General features: G+C 35.7%; 1 protein-coding gene across 1 annotated transcript; it reads right to left on the bottom strand.

Moving 5' to 3' along the window:
• LOC132559585 (uncharacterized) lies at nt 1-26,916 on the bottom strand. The gene is made up of 16 exons (XM_060224215.1): nt 26,783-26,916; nt 26,414-26,496; nt 24,978-25,366; nt 14,884-14,998; nt 10,559-11,655; nt 9,860-9,950; nt 9,141-9,439; nt 8,057-8,134; nt 7,584-7,688; nt 6,974-7,044; nt 5,801-5,853; nt 4,039-4,240; nt 3,308-3,413; nt 2,541-2,655; nt 1,592-1,746; nt 1-903 (listed from the first exon to the last, which is right to left on the bottom strand). The coding sequence occupies exons 1-16, from the start codon at nt 26,914-26,916 to the stop codon at nt 1-3; spliced, it is 3,996 nt and encodes a 1,331-aa protein (XP_060080198.1).
• Between the last annotated feature and the right edge of the window lie 484 nt (nt 26,917-27,400).

The following is a 27,400-nucleotide window of genomic DNA, read 5'->3' on the forward strand; positions in this document are numbered from 1 at the left end:
TTAACCTTTCACCTCCACTGTATATGAATCATCTTTTTCATTTTCATTCACAGAATTTTCTTCAGTTTCACTTTCACTGTCTGTATTGTCACTATCTTCAGTACTACACTGAAGCTGGAGATTTTCTAGGCGTGATTGTGTCTCGTCAACCCAGTTCTGTATCCTTTCTTCGTCAATCACCTTGCCCCGTTGTAGTGTGCTACTTGGACTTTCCGTACTTTTCGGAGTGTCATGTTTCGATCGTTCTCCAGGATCAGCAAGAATCGTGGAACTTCCATCACCAAGAGTTCTAGACGAGTGAGTAGACATAGCTTCACAGTTTTCTATGGTACGCCCCGAATGTTGTGACAGAATTTCGGTACTGAGATCATAAGTACTACTATGTATGGAGTCTATGTGAGGTAGTTCCTCTACTGTGTCGCGTGAACCCTGCTCCGAGTCATTATCACTATCTTTGTCAATATCAGCACTGATACCCGACTGAACTCTGACCCTGGGCAAATCTCCATAATCTTCTGTATCAGCCTCATTTCCATCATCGATGTCCTTGACCTTTGCCTGTATATTGTACTGAATTCCTTCATTCTGGATTGCACTTGTAGAACTGAAATATTGATCAAGGTCTGGAGAATCTTTGATGATTTCATACCCTTTGCTGTCTGTTTCAGGCTCTGAGTGTGGATAATTCTCAGAAATTGGTTCCGACAGTATACTACTTGTAAAGGAAAGGACACTGGCTCCGGAGGGTGTCCGGGAGTGTCCCATATGGGCATAGATATGAGGTGCGGACGCTGCTGCTCCGCGTGTTGGATACTCACGGATTTCCTTCTCAATCACACTAACCATCTCTTTATATGCCTGACGTGCTTCTGCTGTCAGATCCATCAGACCCTTAAAGTTGTCCTGGAGAAACAGATATTTAATTTTGTTATCCTTAATGAAATTGATTGTAGAATGACACACCAACTCACCAATTATTTTCGTTGCTGTTCTTTGTTAATTAATTTTTTTCCTCAGATTTCAGATTTGCAAGCATTCACATCTAAATATGCTATATTTTTTACCTAATTAAGTTGACAACCTTCAACTTTTCTGTCAAAATGTTTTTCTATCCCTATCATTGTATTCATAACTGGTTTTAATAATACTGGAATAATCATTTACCTTCAAAGAAATGAAGAACTGAGGAGACAACACTGTAATTTCTAGTACTGAATTATTGTCAAACTTACAACATTTTATGAAAACCATACTGTAAATGTACATTGTTTGTTCCAATAAAATTCAATAATTTTTGTTTTTAGTCAGCAAGTTAACACAATGATAAAGTTGTGCTTCTGCAATAATTTTTCATACACAAGGTAGTGAAATTGCGATTAACACAATACTTCCACTGTGTAAAATGCTACATTTAGATTAGATTTATGATAATATGTACATTATATTGTGTTAAGTTTATCATTAAAATATATCTGTTTACAGTCCGTTAATTATTATAAGTATAACATAAAGTCAGATTAACCTAAAGCACATAATCTTGTCTGGAAGTTTTTTCTTCTTTTTGCTGATGACAAAAAAGAGTTAAACTTACATCAGTTCCGTCGTAGTTAAATATACCGACAACACTAACAGGAACAAGTTTTGCACATGCCCTTCCAAGTGAGCGGCGTCCTAAAGCGAACACGAAGGGTACGTTCTGCTGGTTACACAGATTCAGAATGTTGTTGAGGGCATCATCCAGACCGCCTACAACCAGCAAGGTTATCAATATTTCAAAATGGATAGAATCAGTTTTAAGCTACAGCACATAGAAACAAATCACTAGAGCTGATAGTATCGCGTCTCAATCATGTGAAACCATCTTCAACAATTTTGAAAGCCAGCTGTCAATAATCACCAAGATTTGGATATTTTTAGTGTTATAAGTAAAAAAAAAAATAGATTCATCTTTACAGGAAATGCTAGCTTAACATTCAGTTTTTGAAATATTAAGCAAAATATTTGTTAAAAAACCAACAGGTTTAATATATTGAAGAATAACAGTCCAGTTGTGTTTACTGGCTTTCCAAGATCTCTTTTTTCCCCCAATAAGACTGAAGGCAAAGAATGAACAGTTTTTTATTTAAAGTGAGTATTGTATATGGTAGAAAAAACTTAATGAAAATGGATGACTTTATCTGTATGTACTGAGTATGATCACAACAAAAATCTGGTGTTAATTTCATCTGCTGTTACTAACTATGCTGAAAACATATTTTCATTACTGAACGAGTATTACAATATTTAAAAAAAAATAGCATTAAACTAGCCCAATACAAATTCTGTCCATGTGCAGTGTATCTTGGTTTATTCCAATTATTCTTTCTCCTTGAGGTCACATACATACAAACTTATGTAAAATATATGTTAAACTAATGCTTTTCAATAGTGTACAAATTTTGTAATTCTAATTTTTCAAACTGTTTTAAAAATGATATAGTAAATTTTGACACAAAGTTACAATCTGTTACAGATGTCAGTATATCTCCACTGTATCTCACCTTTGGACTGGATTTTCTCCAGGTTAGGGGAGATAATCACACATTTTATCTTCTTCAGTTTAAGGTGCTTGGTTACCTCCCTTAGACCTAATACAAATCTTCTTTTGGATTTCGCCTGAAATAGATTTATACATATTATAATAACTTGAGATTGTAAACCTTTTTCTTTTAATCCATGAATGTGGTTAGTGATACCAACAGAAAATATAAATGAGGAGGTGTGTTTGTGTGGGTGAAGGGTGTGTGTGGGCTTCTGTGGGATTGTTGCAGTTAAACTCTACATGTATGCTGCAGTGAACACCCATATTTCCATCTCTTATATGATCATAGGTCAATACATAATATTGTTTGTGATTATATTTTATCCAAGATAAACATTTCACACAAGAAACCAATTATAGAGATGGTGTACAAATTTAATGATATCTAATCGTGAGGGGAGGGGATTTCAGTTGTGGGGAGGGTTGAGGGCAGATATTGGGGAGGGGGTTTCAGTTGTGGGGAGGGTTGAGGGCAGATATTGGGGAGGGGGTTTCAGTTGTGGGGATGGTTGAGGGCAGATATTGGGGAGGGGATTCCTGTTGTGGGGACGGTTGTGGGCAGATATTGGGGAGGGGATTCCTGTTGTGGGGACGGTTGTGGGCAGATATTGGGGAGGGGATTCCTGTTGTGGGGACGGTTGAGGGCAGATATTGGGGAGGGGATTCCTGTTGTGGGGACGGTTTAGGGCAGATATTGGGGAGGGGATTCCTGTTGTGGATACTGACCTTGTTAGGTTCCTTATGGTAGACCCGATCCTGGAAACGTACAAGGTCCTGGAGTAGTGTAGTACAACAGTTGTCTATATCTTTGTTTAACACCTGGTTACAGTACCTAAAGTATCAACACAGACAAATACACAATTACATGGAAGTAGAAATGTCATACTTCTATCAATATCTTACAAAATCCTCTTTTTATCAACGTAATTCCATCAATTATCACTTTAATCACAGACAAGGTTCAATCATTCTATTGAGTACTGTGGAAGTAAAATCCTATCTTTGTTTAAAATAAAACACTAACACAACAAGGTTCAGATGTCGCCATTTTATCTAGCTTCAATCTGGATTCGTGATTCTCAAACAAGTCTCAGTCAAGTTATCCAGATTTATGTACAAACTAATTACAAAAACCAACCAAATATCGGAATGAAGTTGTTTCCCTTTATGAGGAAAAATATGATATATTTATTCATCTCACAGACCAGTATAATATGACAAATGACTACTAACTATCGTCAAACTGTTATAAAGAATTTTTTTACATATGCTGATAAACACCTGCTGTTTCCTAATGATGAGGCATGCACAGACACTTGGTACACCTTATATCTCATTATAGGTCACTTAATCTCTAAATCTTCTTTTTGTCCTCTTATGCTATAAATCTCATTTTAAATCATTTAGTGCTCTCTTGATCCCATTCTAATCTCTAAATCTTATTCTGTGTCACTTACTCTCTAAATCTTCTGCTGTGTATCTTCAGGACAGCCTCTTTTCCAATAGTTCCTGCAATTGGACTATTGACCTCTGAACTCAAGGGACTGGCTCCAGGAGACAGGGGACTCATGCTGATGGGAGAAGTTTGACTTATAGGTGACAAGTCGTTACTGGCTGGGGTCACACCCCCATAGTCAGCTGACCCTTTAAAGCTATAGGCTGAAAATGAGGAAGAGAAAGATTATATTTTCATGATAAATTCTATCAAACATTTATACAATTCATTACCATGATAAAAATTTCTATGTGGTGATCAGTTCAACATCAAAACATCCTTTTATTGGGATTTGGTGGTGACAGCTAGGTAGCTGTAGAGTTGCTTGACACAGCATAGCAAATAACCAATGTCTTCTACTGTCAGTTGTATTTCTGTGTGCAGATTTACTTATAAAACACATATAATGACCAGACAATTAGAAATTAAAGGTTTTTACAGATGAAAATGTGCTTACTGTGATATCATTATTTTTTATTTCCTAGATACTTAATCAACAAATTCATGTCTACTAACTGTTGAAATTAGCATAAATAGAATTATTGAGCTAAAAATGTCAACAAAATCAAGTACCCCCATAAAACTTACGCTATAAACATCAATATAGAGTCCGTCATAAACATCAACATTGAGCCCTACATAAACATCAACATTGAGCCCCACATAAACATCAACATTGAGCCCCACATAAACATCAATATTGAGCCCTACATAAACATCAACATTGAGCCCCACATAAACATCAACATTGAGCCCCACATAAACATCAACATTGAGCCCCACATAAACATCAACATTGAGCCCCACATAAACATCAACATTGAGCCCCACATAAACATCAACATTGAGCCCCACATAAACATCAACATTGAGCCCCACATAAACATCAACATTGAGCCCCACATAAACATCAACATTGAGCCCCACATAAACATCAACATTGAGCCCCACATAAACATCAACATTGAGCCCCACATAAACATCAACATTGAGCCCCACATAAACATCAACATTGAGCCCCACATAAACATCAACATTGAGCCCCACATAAACATCAACATTGAGCCCCACATAAACATCAACATTGAGCCCCACATAAACATCAACATTAATCCCCACATAAACATCAACATTGAGCCCTACATAAACATCAATATTGAGCCTCACATAAACATCAACACTGAGCCCCACATAAACATCAACATTGAGCCCCACATAAACATCAACATTGAGCCCCACATAAACATCAACATTGAGCCCCACATAAACATCAACATTGAGCCCCACATAAACATCAACATTGAGCCCCACATAAACATCAACATTGAGCCCCACATAAACATCAACATTGAGCCCCACATAAACATCACTATAGATCCCTATATAAATAGATAACTTTACAACATTTATCAAATTTGATAAAACTGGGCTTTCAGTTAGTTTATCATTGCTATACAACCAATTAACTATCAGGATGTGTTGGACATGAATGACAGAGATAAGAAGGATTTCCTGGAGAAAAATCACCAACCTGCCACTAGTACCTGACGACTGCCTCAATGTAGGCCTGAAACCCACAACCTGGAGGTGGAGGTCTTGTGATAAAGACCACCAGACGCTACAACCACACCACCACTGCTGCCCTTGTGGTTCCAGTGAAATTGTAAAGTGAGATAAAGAGTTTATATAGAAATAATATCTACACGTAGTACACTTGTACTTACCATCCTGTGATAAGTCACTTTCAGCACTGATCACTCCAATACCTACAGGAACACTGCAAGCACAACAAATTCAAAATTAACATTTTATATATATATAGATGTAATGTTCTGATAACATTATTCAGTGTGCATAAAATATGTATACAAATGAATGCTGAAGGTTTGCATTGTTTACCTAAAGTTGGAAGCAAAAAGTATTTTTCACAAAATTCTCTACAAAATTTGTTTTTTTTCATGGTTTTTTACCTACCCAGGGTTGTGTAAAACCTACCCAGTACAATGTAAATACCTACCCAGTACAGTGTTAATACCTACCCTGTATTGTGTAAATACCTACCCAATATTGTGTAAATACCTACCCTGTATTGTGTAAATACCTACCCAGTACAGTGTAAATACCTACCCTGTATTGTGTAAATACCTACCCAGTACTGTGTAAATACCTACCCTGTATTGTGTAAATACCTACCCAGTATTGTGTAAATACCAACCCAGTATTGTGTAAATACCTACCCAGTATTGTGTAAATACCTACCCTGTATTGTGTAAATACCTACCCAGTACAGTGTAAATACCTACCCTGTATTGTGTAAATACCTACCCAGTACAGTGTAAATACATACCCAGTATTGTGTAAATACCTACCCAGTATTGTGTAAATACCTACCCTGTATTGTGTAAATACCTACCCAGTACAGTGTAAATACATACCCAGTATTGTGTAAATACATACCCTGTATTGTGTAAATACCTACCCTGTATTGTGTAAATACCTACCCAGTACAGTGTAAATACCTACCCTGTATTGTGTAAATACCTACCCAGTATTGTGTAAATACCTACCCAGTACAGTGTAAATACCTACCCTGTATTGTGTAAATACCTACCCAGTACAGTGTAAATACCTACCCTGTATTGTGTAAATACCTACCCAGTACAGTGTAAATACATACCCAGTATTGTGTAAATACCTACCCAGTACAGTGTAAATACATACCCAGTATTGTGTAAATACCTACCCAGTACAGTGTAAATACCTACCCTGTATTGTGTAAATACCTACCCAGTACAGTGTAAATCCATACCCAGTATTGTGTAAATACCTACCCTGTATTGTGTAAATACCTATCCTGTATTGTGTAAATACCTACCTAGTACAGTGTAAATACCTACCCAGAGTTGCCAGGAACAGAGTCGTCTAGTAGCCGTAATTTCTTCTTTTCCTCGCGCTCCTTGAGGATCACCTGTGTGGAAGAAATGTATTCATAAAATTATTCATACAAAGTTGACAGAACTGAGACTCACAGACTGACAACATGTTTTAGACTGGTTTGGTTTGTATTGTCCAACATCCTTTCAACAGCTAGGGTCATTTAAAGATGCCTTAGTGTTGCATGCTCGTGAATGTGTTCAAGGCGCGTGTTTTTGGAAGGTTTTGATATGTACATGTAAGCCTTTAAGTGTGGAATTGTAGCTAGCTTTCTAATGTTACCACACTGAAGTATATTGTGGAAGGCCCCAAACATCCTACCCCCCCCCCCCCCCCCCACACACTATCCTGACAACTTGTGTACCAGTCATTACACTGATATCATTATGAGTATTACACTGGAAGTGGTAGCTAGCATATCTATAGACTCTGGTATGTTTCGGTCAAGGTAAAACATAAAATGTACTCTCATAGGGACAGGGGCGAACACTCAAAAAAAGTCAACCAAAGTGAGGCTGTGTCAAGGGAAACATTAGAAGTCAACTTGCTATTTAAACACAACACAAATTTCACCTTTTTCAGAGGACTTGGTTTCTTCGGTTTTGGATTTTCTCTCTCTTTTCCTCTTTTCAACATAGGCGCACTTGCATCAAGCATGTTGTGAGGTCTAACACCCTTCTGTAGAAAGAATTGGAACTGTAATATATCATCACTATCTGGGAAGTAGTGTGTTACAGTAATTCCAATTAAATGCATACCAGGTTATTTCAGGAAATTATACTAATTAATGACTCTTTATCAATATCTTGATAGAGTATAACAGAAATTAAGACGGAAATCATCAGAAATTCATAATGATCATTCAGACAGCGTTTAACAGAAATTTGTTGTTAATAATTAGATGGAAGTTAACAGAAATTTGTAATTAATATTCACACAGAGGTTAAGAGAAATTTGTAATAAACATTTATATCAAGTTTAATGAAAATTCATAATTTTGGTATCAAATCTGATTTTTATTTGAAATAAAAGAAATTTTGCTTCACCTGAGTATCTGTATTTTTCTTGGCCTTGTCTACTGAAGGTTGAGTTTCCTTCTTTTGAACTGGCACATCTTTCTTTTTCTGGAACAAAATGAAATTGAAAAGGAATAAAATGACATTTCATTAGAAAAAAGAATAATATCAAAACAACAGTAATAAAAGAGAATAATAAATATTTATTTAAAAGATATCCACAGCACAGACTGTTGGTTACAGCTTGACCTGCATAACCTCAGGTTTAGATCTAAGGTTCCTGGTACGATGTCAGACCAAGGTAAAATACTCACCTCTAAAGCGTCTATCATCACATCCAGGTATAACACTCACCTTAAAAGTGTCTATCATCGCGCCTAGGTATAACACTCACCTCAAAAGCATCTATCATCACACCCAGGTAAAATACTCACCTCTACAGCATCTATCATTGCGCCCAGGTATAACACTCACCTCCAAAGCATCTATCATTGCGCCCAGGTATAACACTCACCTTAAAAGTGTCTATCATCGCGCCCAGGTATAACACTCACCTCCAAAGCATCTATCATTGCGCCCAGGTATAACACTCACCTTAAAAGTGTCTATCATCGCGCCTAGGTATAATACTCACCTTAAAAGTGTCTATCATCGCACCCAGGTAAAATACTCACCTCAAAAGCATCTATCATTGCGCCCAGGTATAACACTCACCTCCAAAGCATCTATCATTGCGCCCAGGTATAACACTCACCTCCAAAGCATCTATCATTGCGCCCAGGTATAACACTCACCTCTAAAGTGTCTATCATCACCCCCAGGTATAACACTCACCTCTAAAGTGTCTATCATCACACCCAGGTAAAATACTCACCTCTACAGCGTCTATCATTGCGCCCAGGTATAACACTCACCTCCAAAGCATCTATCATTGCGCCCAGGTATAACACTCACCTCTAAAGCGTCTATCATCACCCCCAGGTATAACACTCACCTCTAAAGTGTCTATCATCACACCCAGGTAAAATACTCACGTCTAAAGCGTCTATCATCGCGCCCAGGTATAACACTCACCTCAAAAGTGTCTATCATCACCTCCAGGTATAACACTCACCTCTAAAGCATCTATCATCGCGCCCAGGTCTAATGCTATAGTTTGTTTGGATTTCTTCCCTGAAGGAGTTGGTTGTTGTGGTGTTACATTAAGGATGCCTGCCTGAGAAGCTGGAGGTTCTTTAACACTTGTTGCCCCCTTTTGTGGCCCTTTCTGTGCTAGTTTTTTAGCTGTTGCAGGTTTGAGGTTGAGCTCCCGTAACATGTCCTGTTCCAGTCCGATCTCGGCAAGTTCCTCCTCTGCTGCTTGGTTCATCATTTCACGACGTTTCCTACGTTTTCTGTTTACACGCACCTCTGCTGTAACACAAGGATGTGTTTTTGTATTCTGTTTATTCTAAAATTGATGATCAGTTTTACAATTAAATTTCCAAAATTTTATTAAAATTAGAGATCTCTATCTCCTGCTATTTTCTTTTAAATACCAACTATTTCAAAACAACTGCCAAACAAGCTTCCATGTTGTGTTAATTACTCTTCTTGACCCATCTTCTTGAGTGCCAAAGGGAAACCAAGTGGTCAGGCACATGACCACATATATACACCTTTTCATGCCTGTGTAGAGAATTTCTCCTTGCCAAAATTGTTTTTGACCCTTGGATTTTGAAATTCACAACTTCATATGAATAAAAATTTATATGACTCTTGATATCAGAGGTCAAATGTCAAAGGTCAAATGGAAGCCTTTATGTTTTGATAATGAACTCCTCTAAACCATACCTGAATCTGTTACCGCCTTTGTTTTACTTTCCTTTATCAGTTTTTCATTCTGTTGAAGCTGTCTCTCGTCAAATGTCACCACAGGTTTTTTCTGAAACATGTTGATGGATAAAGTTATAAAATAATGTATGACACTACAATAATCTATGTTTACTGTTGATTTTATGGTGGTATTTTTTTTACCAAACCTCTGTTATGAAACATAAAGTGTTTTTTCCTTCTCTTTGAGTTTTTCTTGGAGTTTTCAATGATATAGTATCCAGAATTTTTCATAATTTAATAATAAAAAGTTTTAAGTTCTTCTCAGCAAACTACAAGACAATGTCATGATATTTCAAATACTGATATATCTAATACGGAAACATAATTGATGTCGACCAATCATAACATGAAAAGCAAGAGTTTGGTGGGTTAGAAAACAACACAGTTGTTCCAGTATCGAGTAAATTGTTTATAATTCTTAAGTAAGTAAGTAATAAATAATCTAATTTATCGAAACAGACTATAAATAGTCTTTAGGTCATGAATGTCTCGCTCCTTCACAAACCGAAGTTTGATCAGGTATAGAGCTTGATGTTATAATACTATGGAGTACTAATGAACCAAATCTATTTGGAGGCTCTCAAGGTTTGACATTAAATCGAAGCAGATGGGAAGTGATGAGACAAATATGGCTGGGGCAAAAAATATAATACTCACAGCTTTCAAAATGGAACTATATGATGGTGGGCCAGACACGTTGACAGGTGTTGCCATAACAACTGGACTAGGATTTGAATAGTTTGGTGTTTTATTTGCACTTGTCTCCCCTGAATCACTCACACTTCCATTATCAGAGGGCAGCACATGTGTTGTCCTTTCATTTTTTTGTAAACTATCTAAGTATACATTGTCATGATCAAAAAAATGATTTTCTTTTGGAGGAGTTGTCTCTCTTGTTGAAGAAATCTTTTCCCTTCCAACAGATGAATACCGATCCTGTGAAGGTGATCGAACACTTCCTAACAAATCTGGAAATTCTTCCTCATCTTCAAAGTGTAACTCAACATCTTCAGTGGTCCGTTGGTTTGAGGAGTCCTCAAATTTCTTTCTCTTTGACCTTTTCCTGTTTCTTTTTCTTTTCTTCTTTTCACCAGTTGTGGTTTCATTGTCCTCAACATTATCCATATTTTTATTATCACCAGCATTTTCTATAGGTTTTGAACTAATATTCACAGACTTCTTGGCACTATGAGTTATCTCCCCTGAGACATTGTTGGAATTTTTACAATCATTTGATATATCACAGACATTTGCACTTGGTGTGTTTTCAGGTTGAACACTTGATTTTGGACTAGGCACTTTTTGAGCAATCATAGCATAGCTCAGTTTTTGCTGCGGGACAGCTGAAGGAGTCACTACATCACTCTGTCCTGATTGGACAGAATTTTGATTATAAGGTCTCTGCTCTGGATGGAGTAAATTTAACTTATTTTGCCCTAATTTGTCACTATTTGATATGCTATTCCCCGATTGGGAAGATTTTGATATATTCTGTCTCTTCTCTGACTGATTAGCATTTGATATGCTCTGTACTGATTCAGAGTGTTGAGTGAAGACGACTGTTTCAGTAAATTCTGCAGGATGCGTTCCACTTGACACATAATTTCTTTTGTGTAATGGACTACTGTAGCCGCTGTCTGAATCCAGCTCCGAATCACTGCTATATAATAATCGGCATCCATTGTGATTCTGAGGCGAGTAGAAGGGACAAGGGTAAACGGCTAAAGTTTTGTTAGCAAATCTCTCAGGAAATTCTGTAAAATAAAAAAGTTCTCTATCAGCGCAAATATGACAGCCATTTTTTAAAACAAAGGATAAATGCAATACGTGTCGTTATGGCCTTAAGTGTATCAAAATCAATTAATGTTTAAACATTTCTTACATATGTATAAACAAACATTCTCAAAGAGAAAGAAGGACAGTTCACTTTGGTGGATTTACAGGGGTATTTTAAGACAACTTATAATTTACATTTATCATATAACTACCCTGTTATCAGTGTAATAACACCCATTACATAACTACCCTGTTATCAGTATAATAACACCCATTACATAACTATCCTGTTATCAGTATAATAACACCCATTATATCACTACCTTGTTATCAATGTAATAACACCCATTACATAACTACCCTGTTATCAGTGTAATAACACCCATTACATAACCACCCTGTTATCAGTGTAATAACACCCATTACATAACTACCCTGTTATCAGTGTAATAACACCCATTACATAACTACCCTGTTATCAGTGTGATAACACCCATTACATCACTACCCTGTCATCAGTGTAATAATACTCTCATGACATAAATACCCTGTTATCAGTGTTATAACACTCATAACATAGCTAACCTGTTATCAGTGTAATAACACTCTCATGACATAAATACCCTGTTATCAGTGTTATAACACCCATAACATAGCTAACCTGTTATCAGTGTAATAACACCCAATACATAACTACCCTGTTATCAGTGTAATAACACCCATTACATAACTACCCTGTTATCAGTGTAATAACACCCATTACATCACTACCCTGTCATCAGTGTAATAATACTCTCATGACATAAATACCCTGTTATCAGTGTTATAACACCCATAACATAGCTAACCTGTTATCAGTGTAATAACACTCTCATGACATAAATACCCTGTTATCAGTGTTATAACACCCATAACATAGCTAACCTGTTATCAGTGTAATAACACCCAATACATAACTATCCTGTTATCAGTATAATAACACCCATTACATAACTATCATGTTATCAGTATAATAACACCCATTATATCACTACCTTGTTATCAATGTAATAACACCCATTACATAACTACCCTGTTATCAGTGTAATAACACCCATTACATAACTACCCTGTTATCAGTGTAATAACACCCATTACATAACTACCCTGTTATCAGTGTAATAACACCCATTACATAACTACCCTGTTATCAGTGTAATAACACCCATTACATCACTACCCTGTCATCAGTGTAATAATACTCTCATGACATAAATACCCTGTTATCAGTGTTATAACACCCATAACATAGCTAACCTGTCATCAGTGTAATAACACTCTCATGACATAAATACCCTGTTATCAGTGTTATAACACCCATAACATAGCTAACCTGTTATCAGTGTAATAACACCCAATACATAACTATCCTGTTATCAGTATAATAACACCCATTACATAACTATCCTGTTATCAGTATAATAACACCCATTATATCACTACCTTGTTATCAATGTAATAACACCCATTACATAACTATCCTGTTATCAGTGTAATAACACCCAATACATAACTATCCTGTTATCAGTATAATAACACCCATTACATAACTATCCTGTTATCAGTATAATAACACCCATTATATCACTACCTTGTTATCAATGTAATAACACCCATTACATAACTATCCTGTTATCAGTGTAATAACACCCAATACATAACTATCCTGTTATCAGTATAATAACACCCATTACATAACTATCCTGTTATCAGTATAATAACACCCATTATATCACTACCTTGTTATCAATGTAATAACACCCATTACATAACTATCCTGTTATCAGTGTAATAACACCCAATACATAACTATCCTGTTATCAGTATAATAACACCCATTACATAACTATCCTGTTATCAGTATAATAACACCCATTATATCACTACCTTGTTATCAATGTAATAACACCCATTACATAACTATCCTGTTATCAGTGTAATAACACCCAATACATAACTATCCTGTTATCAGTATAATAACACCCATTACATAACTATCCTGTTATCAGTATAATAACACCCATTATATCACTACCTTGTTATCAATGTAATAACACCCATTACATAACTATCCTGTTATCAGTGTAATAACACCCAATACATAACTATCCTGTTATCAGTATAATAACACCCATTACATAACTACCCTGTTATCAGTGGTTTAACACCTATTTCATCAGTTTATCCTAAATAACTGAAGGATTCCATGATAATGTCATCAGAGAAGTTTGATGTTTATGGAGAGACATTCACATTAGCAGAATTTTGGGGTACCCATATTTAGGATTTGTAAAAATACCATTTCAGCCAACAATTTAGCATGAAGGGCTGCTCAAATAAAACATCTATCACACCCCAGGACTCCAGGTTTTGTCTAGGACTATTCCAGCAAAACATCTCTCCCACCCCAGGACTCCAGGTTGTTTTGGGACTATTCCAGTAAAATTTCTCTCCCACCCCAGGACTACAGGTTTTGTTTAGGACTATTCCAGTAAAACATCTCTCCCACCCCAGGACTCCAGGTTTTGTTTAGGACTATTCCAGTAAAATTTCTCTCCCACCCCAGGACTACAGGTTTTGTCTAGGACTATCCCAGCAAAACATCTATCACACCCCAGGACTCCAGGTTTTGTTTAGGACTATTCCAGTAAAACATCTCTCCCACCCCAGGACTCCAGGTTTTGTTTGGGACTATTCCAGTAAAACATCTCTCCCACCCCAGGACTCCAGGTTTTGTTTAGGACTATTCCAGTAAAACATCTCTCCCACCCCAGGACTCCAGGTTTTGTTTAGGACTATTCCAGTAAAACATCTATCACACCCCAGGACTCCAGGTTTTGTTTAGGACTATTCCAGTAAAACATCTATCACACCCCAGGACTCCAGGTTGTTTTGGGACTATTCCAGTAAAACATCTCTCCCACCCCAGGACTCCAGGTATTGTTTAGGACAGGTTGTTTTGGGATATCACTGTAGAATTTCAATTTACTTAATTTACTTAGAAGCAAAAGGCAGGACACTGAACCATGGACAGAAATAATCTATGACAGAGTCAAGTAGATGTTTTACTGAAATAGTACTTAAAGTAACAAAATACAGCTTTTCCCTTCGTTATACTGTCTGATTACACCTGTTCCTTGATGATATTTCATTAAGTCACCAATAACCTGTTTGTATGGATATCTCCTTGAAGATTATGCCTCTAGGCACACGTTCTTCTCTTAGGGCTGATGATCCCTGAACTTTTTTCGAGGCCACCATCATGTTGTTCTGTCGATCTCTCTGTCAGAACAGAAATAAAAAATGTCAACTTGGAACAGACTGAGTGTTTATTGGTGAAGACATACATGTCCATCACCAGACCCCCACAATCTATTACACTGTTATGATTTATAAATTTCATAAAAATAGTAACAGTGACCTTGACCCAACAACTGTGGAACTCAACTTCTCCAAAATAATCTAATGCTTTATATGTGTGTGAAGTTTCATGAGAATGACATCGTTAGAGTGATGATAAAGTTTCACAGATACAAAGATGAACAGACGCATGGATGGACAAAGAGGAAAACTATAGCCCCCCCCCCCATCTTCACTGGTAGGGGAATAATATAAACTGAATTACAAATACTAAATAGAGATGGAGAATGTGATCAGGTTTTCAGTGCAGTTGCCCTTACATTTCAAATCATTCCTTCTTTACATTTTCCTTTGTGTTTTGAGAACTGAAACTTCGTTAAGAAAATGACCACAAGACATGGATGCCCTAGATTGATTTAGGTATATATATCATTGTTTGGTGAATTTCTATACATATAAAGGGTGACATGATTTAGAAAGTTTCAATGTTGACTGTCGATCAAAATATTAACAAAGTAACAAAGGTTATTGTTAGAGTACAGGAGAATTTTTCTGAGCAGGATTTATCTACAAAATCCAGTGCCCATCATCAATGAAGATGTTTATTTTCTGGAAATCATGAAATTCCTGCCCCACAAAATTAAATGATCTTAGGGTACATAATTTCCCGTTTTGTGAAATGTCTTTTCTTTGATAAATAAAAAATTGAATTCAATATCAAATGTCTTAATTGTGTGACTCTATATCAAATGTTGTTGGATTTCATTTTTATTATGATTGTTGTGTTTATATATAAATATGTACTTTATTACAAAGAATGTATATGATAACACTTCTTATATACTGTAACTGTAATATTTTTAGCGCATCATATTTACGCAATTTTTTCACTAAAAATATTGTGCTGGAAAATATGATTACACAAATTGAAATTTCTGTATTTTGTTTAAATACCAATTATTCCAAACATGACAATTCATCATGAAGCTAATTTGCATAAAATTATACTAAAATTTGATCTGTCAACAGTAAAATGATTGCATAATTTGAAATTATCTTTTACAGATTTCTGACAGATAAACTTACAGGAATTGGTGTCATTGTATAGCAGTTTATCTATTTATTCAAAAGGTTTATTTATTTATTCAAAAGGTTTATCTATTTATTCAAAAGGTTTATCTATTTATTCAAAAGGTTTATCTATTTATTCAAAGGTTTATCTATTTATTCAAAAGGTTTATCTATTTATTCAAAAGGTTTATCTATTTATTCAAAAGGTTTATTTATTTATTCAAAAGGTTTATCTATTTATTCAAAAGGTTTATCTATTTATTCAAAAGGTTTATCTATTTATTCAAAAGGTTTATTTATTTATTCAAAAGGTTTATCTATTTATTCAAAAGGTTTATTTATTTATTCAAAAGGTTTATCTATTTATTCAAAAGGTTTATCTATTTATTCATTGTTTATCTATTTATTTGATTTTATGTACACTATTACATCCTTTGAGCAGATAATTTATAAGATTATACCCAACACTAGATAGATCTTAGAAATTATTTCCTCTTGTGATTTTTATTTAACAACAAAATGTTCAGTAAAATTCAGATTTAAAGTGTCTCTCTGGAGATTTCATCAAATGATAAAAATTCAGTATTGTAATAATAATACTTTCTTGGTATGATGTAATTTCTATATAAAATACGTAAATACAGAGATCAATTCTATATCACAGGGTACAAACAAGTTAACATAACTTCTGTAGGATTTTTATCGTTCCAACCGATCAATAATACCAATATCATATAAAAACAAGAGATCCCAGAGGGATCTTGGTGCCCACCATTTGAGGATCTGATTTCAGTTCTTGAAGATTTGTTTATTTCTTTATTTTTGTTACAGGTGTTGTAAATGTTCATGAACTGGTCTTCATTGAATGTACTCAATGATGGCACAAGATATTTTTATTAAGCACCTATTAGCAAATATCATTTGAAAAAGATCCCAAAGTGTTATTAGATAGCAGTCAGTTACAGGTGGATAATGGACAATATGCTTGTGCTGTATTACTGTCGACATCCAAGATGGCTGCCTGTGGGCCACCTTGATTTCAAATCAGTCCAAAAAAGGTACAATGCACAACTAGGGACCAAGGGAAACCAATATCTATGAAATATCAGAAGGATCCATCCAGTACTTTCTCAGATATAGCAGTAACAAGATTTTACTCTCAGAATCCAAGATGGCTGCCTGTCAGCCATCTTGATTTCGGTTCAGTCCAAAAAGGTATAATGCACAACTTGGAACCAAAGGGAACCTGCATATGAAATTTTTAGAAAGATCCATCCAGTACTTTTCAAGAAATAGCAGTAACAAACTTTTACTTCCAAAATCCAAGATGGCTGTCTGTCTGCCATCTTGAATTTGAATCAGTCCAAAAAGGTACAATGCACAACTAGGGACCAAGGGGAAACTGCATATGAAATTTGAGAAAGATCCATCCAGTACTTTCCAAGAAATAACAGTAACAAACTTTTACTTCCAAAATCCAAGATGGCTGTCTGTCGGCCATCTTGAATTTGAATCAGTCCAAAAAAGGTACAATGCACAACTAGGGACCAAGGGGAAACTGCATATGAAATTTGAGAAAGATCCATCCAGAACTTTCCAAGAAATAGCGGTAACAAACTTTTACTTCCAAAATCCAAGATGGCCACCTGTCGGCCATCTTGAATTCGAATCAGTCCAAAAAAGGTACAATGCACAACTAGGGACCAAAGGGAAACTGCATATGAAATTTGAGAAAGATCCATCCAGTACTTTTCCAGAAATAGCGGTAACAAGAATTGTTTACGGACTGATGGACGATGGACCACGGACGCAGGGCGATTTGAATAACCCACCATCTATTAGATTAGGCTAAAATTCTGGGCACTTCCTAGAGCGATACAAGGTCAATTTATTCAAAAGTTTGCAGTTCATTAAAGTCAAGAAAATTTAGGATATTTATGACAGTCAAAATAAGACAAGAAGACAAAATTCATATTGAAAACTGGCCACATGATGTTATCCAATGGGAAAAAGAATCTAGCTTGAGGTCAAGGTCACCTGCCAGAGTGGATATTGGTTGACATGTGATTTCAGCTTTCTGAGAAAAAACTAATCAATAATGTTCCAGGTAGAGGTTGCCACCCCTGATTTTGCCAGCCGACATACAATACATTTACAGGTATATGTACATTATTACATTTTCATACCTCTGAGGTGTTTATAAAAATTGCACAATCATAAATCAATACAACTTAAGACTACAGTCAAACCTCATTACCTCAAAGTCGGTTGGGCCTTGGGAAAACTTCTAGATAACCGAGTATTCAATCTAAGTGACTTTGAATATTTTGTGTAAAATTAGGCAGTTACGGGCAGACAAAATGCTTCAAATTGAACAAGGTCTTCAAGTTCAAGTTTGAGATAACATGGTCCGATGGTATGCATATACATAAAAAATTAAAGTTTATTTTTTGGCATTTCTGATTTTTCCAGTAATTAAAAGTACAGAAAAAATATGATAATATAAAGGCTACATTTTTCTTTTTATATAGTTTACAAAAAACTTCTTTTACAGACTTAAAATAAACAAAAAGAAAAAAAAATACAATACACATCTAGTGTGGCAGATTTCAATCTATTTGTATAATTATATGTTGCCTTCCAGCTACAGCCAGTTATCTCAAGGTCCATCAGTAGTTCTAGAGCTGATGGCAAAACCGAGAAGTGCTTCTTTCCTATGTACACTTGTATATGGATAAATGAATATAGTTAACTCATACTTTGTAACTTTTTGAAACTGTTCAGCTTCACAGCTTCACATCATAGACATGAATATTTGTAACCAAAATATCTTATACTGCTCTGTAACAGATCAGTAAGATTCATTATTTTATTTATGAATTTGAAATCTATGTAAAAAATATTTTTAAAAAATCAGCAGGTTTTCCGTCTACATTATATATATATATTACATAAACCAAGGTGAAGTTTTGACAAAAAAATACAGATAAATTATCAACATTGATATTCGCTGATGATATAACCACAAAACAGAGACCTATATCACCAGGTGCAAAATGAGTGGAATTACTACAAAAATGTGGTATTGATCCCTGTGTAAATATTATGTAGATAGAGTTTAGAAAGAAAGACACAATTGTTAGAGTGCGCCAGGGATCTCGGTCATTAAACCCACACGGGATTACGTTTGTGTCAACAAATCTATATATATCACAAGTTACAAGTCAACATGTTGATTCCTTCAAAGATTTGTCAACTTAACTAAAGCAAAAATAAGAATTATAAGTTTACTTATTTTTTAAACATGTGTCTACTTGAAAATGTTTGTATATTAATTTTATATCATTATACAGACTTGTTTGATTTCTATATAATTTTACTGCTTTATATGAGCTGATATATATTCTTCAAACTAATAATGAAAATTGGTTTAAATATTGAAAACATTTTATGACCTCTACAAGGCTATATGTATCTGTTTGTTGTCTATCGCCATGACGACACAGAGGAAGCGAACTTGATTTTGATAAGAATGCACGTTTGCACTTGTACGTGTACCTCTGTATACAAACTGTATCGATCTGAAAATCATTTCATAGTGTATATTCCCTCTTAGCAACTCCTGTCTTAATACTTCAGCCCGCTCTTTATTTTTGCAGAGTGATCAATTTTAAAACACGTAGATACACTTCCCAAACTCTAATTCTAAACTCCAACAGATGAGGTGTCTAATATGAAGGTAAATAGCGTATGTGATTAGGTACATGATACTACAACAAGATAAAAATGTTCTGACATTACAGTCCATTTAGCTTAGCATAAATTGTTCTCCATATACCGGTATGTTTTTTCATACACTGTTTGAGACACTCTCATATATAAATAACAATCCCCCTTACACATCCCACACTTCCCTAATACACGTATTTTATATTTTCTGGCAATTTTTTCTGACACAAAATGTTTTTGAGAGATTAGCTCATATATGAATAAGATCCCTCTCCCTCCTCCTCCCCCCCCCCCCACACACACACGTGTACACATACACACACATCCCCCCTATCCCCCACCCCCCCCACACACATGTGTACACATACACACACATCCCCCCTATCCCCCACCCCCCCACACACATGTGTACACATACACACACCTCCCCCCTACCCCAACTCACAGTCAGAAAACATTTACCACAAATCACAAGACTGTACATATCACATTTGAGGTTACCAAGTTTCAACCTGAAAAAATAATATACTTTTACATTGTAATGTGACCAAGTAATATAATAAAATGCATAATACTGGCTACCATTTTGTCATGCTATTTAAGTCTTAACTTTGATCCAATTTCTGACTTAAATTTTTTTTATTATATACGTGTGAAATATCACATTTGATACCTAGAAAAGTTGACTGAAGATATAAAAATTCAAAATGTTAAAAAGTTAATGGGTATCGTTCAAATTCCTAAACACAGTTACATGTAAGTAAATATTTAATGTTAAAACCTATGACTATGAGAGCTGCAATGACATTGATTAAAGCCTTACATCTGAAGTACTGTTGTTTGTCTTTTCAAAACAAACAAGAATATAGGTGCTTTATTCACATGGGTCTTGAAAACGCTGAATTACAACATAGGTAGTAATGATGCAATAATACACTGCTTGACTTCACTACGTAATGCAAAAGGTGAAATAATAAAAAAAAAGTGAAAAAAATTTATACATATATATTCAAATATAAAAGTTGAATTCTCAGTGTCCGGTGAAATATATTAGTATAACTTAAAATAACATGTCAAGTTAAGCATTAACGCTTTCACTCCTGTACGTTCATTTCCTGCCTTTCACAGACATTGTATGTAGACAATCTATTAAGCATCATGAAAATTCAGCAATGAGAGTGTTAATGCTTAATTTGACATGTTGTTTTAAGTTATTATAATATACATTTATATATAGGTATTAAACTAGGTACATCTACACTTTATGTTTGGACTTGCATATTGTTTCAGGTTTTAACCATAAGCATATCCAGCAACTGGTGTTACCATTGTCAGTTTAATACACCTGTCATAAATATTTACTGTATTCAGCCTCGTGGTGACAAAAAACAGCGTTGTTTGTATATACCTAAATTTGCAAGTTTCTTTATTGTAAAAGTGCCAAAATTTTTTTTCATTTCTTTTGAAGTTTGACACAATATTTCTGACTGGGCAATTATTTTTTCCATACATCATCAGGTTTAATTAAGCATAGCATTGATGTCTTGTAAATACAGTTTTCATAATGATCTGTTAAGCTTTGATATCCTGAATTTTCAATAAATGTTTCAGGATAAATACCAGTTAGTGTAATAAGATATAAGCTTTTGAAATTAACCTGGACAGCCTACATTAAAACTCCGATTAAAAATAGAGAAATGGAGCGGGCTTATAAGAGAAAAATTGAAATTACCTTTGTAGGTGGTCAATGGTGTAAAACAACAATATATCTGGGTAGAATTTTTTACCAGGCTGGAGTTTAAATACCAGCATTGTAGAGTAAAATAGTACATATCATATGCACCTGTATGTGCACCTACATAATTTACAAATGTACCTTTTGTGACTGATATTGCTGAAAAAAATGTTTAATCAATATATTCCATACATCAAACAAGAGTGCCGTGGACACAATATATGCCACCACAAAATATAAAGATCAAGATTGGTCCTTTTAATTATCGCTTTTAACATGTCTGTAAACATAAGCTCAAAATGAAGTCTGTGAGACCAGTTAGCTGGAAGAGACAGGGACCTGAGATCATAAATGACATAAATCTTACAAAAATCAAAGAACCGAAAAATCGCCCCTTCATGCACATCTACATTGTAGTAGTGACATTGAGCAAGTTTCGTGAAAATCTGATGATTATTTTAGGAGGAGTTGCGTTCACAAGAATAGATGACGCCAATATACGACCGCCTCTGGCCGCGTATAAAAATTGGGACTGAAAATGTGTCCAGGAGGTAAAAAAAATCAATCTTTAACTGTCCAATGTATACCATAGATTTATCGCATGGTATGAAGTGTGGATATATGCTATAAAATAGCGCTGAACTAACTATGTCTACCAAGTTCCTAGAAATCCCAAACAAATTCTGCATCAGCTTTAGAAACTTGAAAGACAGCATATTGGAAAATTTTCCATGTTACAGTAGCTTGTACCTCTAAACAGACTTTGTATATAAATACTTTAAGTCCTAACCCTATCATCCACATTCCTCAATACCCCAGGGGTATGACCGCTTTCACTCTCTGCACCCTAGAACATGTTGAAGGCATTTAGGAAGTAGTTTGATTGATTGAAGGGAAAAAAATAATGACCAATCACTGGCTGATACACTCCTTTTGAGGATTACCCATACAAAGGAGAGACACCCAACTTCAAAGCCATTACAATATACTGTTATCCAATCTTGTGATTCGTTTGATGTTAATCTAAGGATAAAACTATCCTTGATGTAGGTGTTGCACATTAAACCTTCAATTCTGCTATGACATGTTCCAAGGATGCAGAGAGTTAAAGTGATTGTAACCCCTGGAGTATCCAGGATACAATATATATATAATATGGAAACAAGAGTGGTAAAAAAACTTTGCCATCTAAGGAACATCATAGTTCTATAAAATCATTAATATTCAATGTGAGATTTATTTCTGTTTGTTTTGTAAGCACTTTTAATCTATGAATTTATATGTCCACAGACTGTTGAAAGATGTATAGTAGATCACATACTAGGTTTATAGAGCTATATTTAGCCACAAAATCAAGCACCCACTCAAAAAGTTCTTTTTTGAAAATCCACGAATATTATGGCCAATGAGAATATTTAATATTTCACACAGCAGACACAATATGGCTTTCTGTAATTATGACGGAGTTGACAAGGTCCATTAAATATTTCACAATTCATGTAAATACAGAGTTCAAGTTATAATATCACAGTGAATGGTAAATTTTGATGTCAACAAAATTTAATAAGGGATATTTGTTGTCTTTTGTACTTGGTTTTTATAAAAAATATGAAACCACCAATTTTTACTTGCCCAAACTTGCCATCTTTCACTAATGAAAGAATCCAAAATCTTATAAAAAATAAAACTGCAGTTGTACTTAAAATTCTAATTTGTTTTTATATATATTTATTTTCATATCGGGACATTTTTATAACAACAGGTTTCTTAGTTCATATATTTTGTTTAACTACGTGTTATACCTGAATCAAACTGTATCAAATTCATAAGTTTATGGTACAAAATTGTGAACTCAACATGTTATTTTGGCTATAAATCCATGCAATATACTATCTCCTGCTGCAGCAAGGTGTACAAACACATGCTTTACCTTTGGCATGTAATAAGCTTTATTTCCCTAGTTTGAGTCAAGAGATGATCCTGGACTTATTATGGAAATTACGACAAAATTGTGATTATTTTAATGACTCGGACAGTGTTAACCATTCAATTTTAGTAGCTGTATTGTGTGGAGCACCAAGATAAGAAATGACAATTTCCATATGTGTGAGGGTGTGTGTGTATCGGGGTGAGGGTGCGTGTGTGTGTATTGGGGTGAGGGTGTGTGTGTATCAGGGTGAGGGAGGTTGTGTGTGTGTATCAGGGTTAGGGAGTGTGTGTATCAGGGTTAGGGAGTGTGTGTGTGTGTGTGTATCAGGGTGAGGGAAGGTGTGTGTGTGTATCAGGGTGATCGAAGGTGTGTGTGTGTATCAGGGTGAGGGAAGGTGTGTGTGTGTATCAGGGTGAGGGAAGGTGTGTGTGTGTGTATCAGGGTGATCGAAGGTGTGTGTGTGTATCAGGGTGAGGGAGAGTGTGATGAAGGAGGGTGTGTGTGTCGGAGTGAGGGAAGGTGTGTGTGTGTGTATATCAGGGTGATGGAAGGTGTGTATGTGTATCAGGGTGAGGGAGGGTGTGTGTGTGTGTGTCGGAGTGAGGGAAGGTGTGTGTGTATCAGGGTGAGGGAGGGTGTTAGTATCAGGGTGAGGGAAGGTGTGTGTGTCAGAGTAAGGGAAGGTGGGTGTGTGTATCAGGGTGAGGGAGGGTGTGTGTGTGGTGGTATATGTTCATGTATGGTGGTGTGTGTGTCTGAGTGAGGGAAGGTGTGTGTGTATCAGGGTGAGGGAGGGTGTGTGTGGGAGTAAGGGAGGGTGTGTGTATCGGGGTGAGGGAAGGTGTGTGTGTCGGAGTGAGGGAAGGTGTGTGCGTATCAGAGTGAGGAAGGGTGTGTGTGTGCGATGGTATATGTTCATGTATGGTGGTGTGTGTGTGCACCTGTGTGCATGTGTGGTGGTGTTGGTGTGTATGTGTGCTTGTGTGCATTTGTGGTGATGGTGTGTGTGGGGTCCTGTGTGGTTTGTCTGTGTGGTGATGGTGTGTGTGTGGGGGCCTGTGTGGTGGTGTGCCTGTATGGTGGTGATGGTGATGTGTGTGTGTATGTGTGTGTGCGCCTGTGTGCCTGTGTATGTATGTTAGACTGTACATTTAATGTGTGTGCATGTCTGTGTTTACATATATATCTATAGATATATCAATGAATGTAGTGGTGATATTTGTGTGATTCTGTTATAAGACTGGAAATGTGCAAAAATATTATATCATATGTTTGGAAGTGCATACATTATGTACCCCTTGTATTTTTTCACTGTAAGTCAAACGATAAGTTACAAAATAAAAAATCCTCAGAAGTAATTGAATGTACAACTCTGGCCCTGTTACAGCATCTCGTGGATGCTTTGTTTGATGTATAAATAAACATGAAATCTGTACCTGTTGTTGTTTATTCCTTTCTCCTTTCTTCTTTCCATCCAGCTTTTGTTCAGATATTACGGTGTCCTCTTTCTCACTAACTTTTCTTTCTTTTTTGTCATTCGAGTTCTTTTTCTGACTAGAATTGTCTTTTTTTTGCTGCCTCTTCCCAGCTGTAGCATCACGGTGATTCTGACGGCTATTCTGGGATTCGCACGTACCCCCATCAAATGGCATTCCATTTGGAAGTGCTCCAGGGTATTCCATAGATGTTGCTGGTAGATTTGGGTTATAGGACACTGGATTGTTCCATCCCATTTCCAAAGGAGGGGGAACACCATGAAACATGAAAGGATTAGATTGTTCCATATATTTACCAGGGCCACCTGGCATTCTGTTTCCATGGTTACCTACAAGACAGAAGAAAACAATTTAATGAATAGAAAATTGGACCTATTGTAAAGATACAGATCAGGTGTGTGTATATCAACAAACCCAGACTTCTGAAAAATGGTCTTTGAGCCACAGCAAAAAATTATCTTATTTATATAAATAGATATTAAATTATCTTTTTTTCTAAAAATTGAAATAAATAAATAAGATGCATGTGAAGAATAGTCCTCAAGAACTGATGCAATGTCCAGACATTTGATGTCTAAATGTACAGTCAGGTTCAGATCAATACATACAGGTATACAAAGCCATTTTGATCTTTATTTTTTTTCAAAATGAGGCCACAAATTACAAAAGTCATCAAAACACCACTACCAGAGCATATATATGTGTGCTGGAAAAATATTAAGAAACACAAATAAATTTGTTCCTGAACAGTGGTGTGAAAATTATTTTCTTAATTGAGGTCAAAGGTCAACATCAAAGTCAAGCAACCCATCTTTTCTACAAGACAATGGCGCGACATTTGTGATGGAATTTTTATAGGAAATATGTCCTGATTAGGTCTTCCACAGATATAATGACTGGGTTAAAACTGTATGTCCCCTTGTTTTCCCTTTGAGTAGAGGGATACAAAAATTGGTTGAACACAACAGTTGATATAAATATAGAAACTATACTGAAACAGTGCTTCAGGACTTATTTTGTTTCAAGTAGCTAGAGAAAAAATGTCAAATTTGTGTTCTCACGTTTTCATGTACATTTAGATATAAAATTAAATGTACATCCTTGCCACTATCAATTTCACTGCATCAGTGGAAGATGTGGACCAAATTGACCCTTATTGCCCTATTCCTACATTCCTGCAGAATATAACATCTAGATCTTCCTTTAGTTCATAATATGCAATTGTTTAATATCAAATTCTCAGTTTTAGACTTAAATATCAAATGAGATTTGGAAATGTATTATTACAGTTAGGGAACTAAACACCCAAGTGTTCCTGACATATTAAAATATAGTAAGAGGAAAATTCAGGCCTCATTCATCTGTATAACCTTTACCTCCAGACATTCTGTGTTTTCGATTTCCATGGAAACCATGATAACCATGCCGAAGTGGTCTTGAGTTTGATACCCATGGCATTCTGAAAATGACAACATGAAATTTTATACATACAAACATTGTAATTATATCAAAATCTGAACGATTTGTGTCTCCTGTCACACTTAATATGTATGCGCTTCGCTCTCAAAATACCAATTTCAAGTACCATTGGAATGCTACACAATTGTCTTTATATGAATTGTTTGAAACAGGAAACAAACAAACACGTTTATAAGAACTTTTAGAAGTCGTTAAAACCTACAATAACATCTGATGTATCTCTAGTGATCATAGATCAGATTTATTTGTAAAAGCTACGTTTATACCTGTACTCAGTCTGCACAAAAGGGTAACAGTTAGTCATGTAGGACGGGATCTGCTGGATGTTCATCTGTCCTTCAGACTGTGGACTCACCCCCCTGGGTATAAAAACTTCCGCCTCCGCAGACAGTCCCGACATTTGGTCCTGAAAAATGTCAAACACTATTCGTAAAAAGAATATTGAAGAAAAAAATCTACTTCCAGTAAGTTTTGTAGGATGTTTGAAGGCAATTTCAGAACACCAGTTCCAATACTTGGAAGATTCCCAACACAGAGAGATAGAGTTGAGTTTCAAAATTTGAATGAGTCCCACAGGAAAAGCTTAAGTCAAGGCCTCTACATCCGAGTCCCGAAGAACCACAGCATGTAAGTGTTTTTTTCTCTAGTTGGACTCTAAAGCAGCCAGTGTCTGCATATATCTGGAATACAATGTTTTCTTTAAAGACTTGAAAATGTCAACAATATGAATGTCCTAGTTCCCATGCATCTAAGTATGAAGGCATTCAACAGGATAAAAATCTCAATCAGGGTCCCTCAACTACAGAATACTGGAAGTTGAGTGAAAATCCTATCAGTCAAAATATCAGACCTTAATCTGAGTGTAAAAAAATTCATTATCCTTA

This window comes from Ylistrum balloti, unplaced genomic scaffold, assembly GCF_031769215.1.
Source record: "Ylistrum balloti isolate Yb309-2 unplaced genomic scaffold, AGI_CSIRO_Ybal_v1 Utg370944, whole genome shotgun sequence".
Classification (NCBI taxonomy): Eukaryota; Metazoa; Mollusca; class Bivalvia; order Pectinida; family Pectinidae; genus Ylistrum; species Ylistrum balloti.

Excerpts from the sequence above, each read along its gene's own strand:
- LOC132559585 (XM_060224215.1), bottom strand. The coding sequence starts at position 26,916 with ATGTCGGGACTGTCTGCGGAGGCGGAAGTTTTTATACCCAGGGGGGTG. Across the intron at positions 11,656-14,883 it reads GGAGATATCCATACAAACAG|AATTTCCTGAGAGATTTGCT; the intron begins GTTATTGGTGAC and ends TTTATTTTACAG. Across the intron at positions 1,747-2,540 it reads GGAGAAAATCCAGTCCAAAG|GCGGTCTGGATGATGCCCTC; the intron begins GTGAGATACAGT and ends TGCTGGTTGTAG.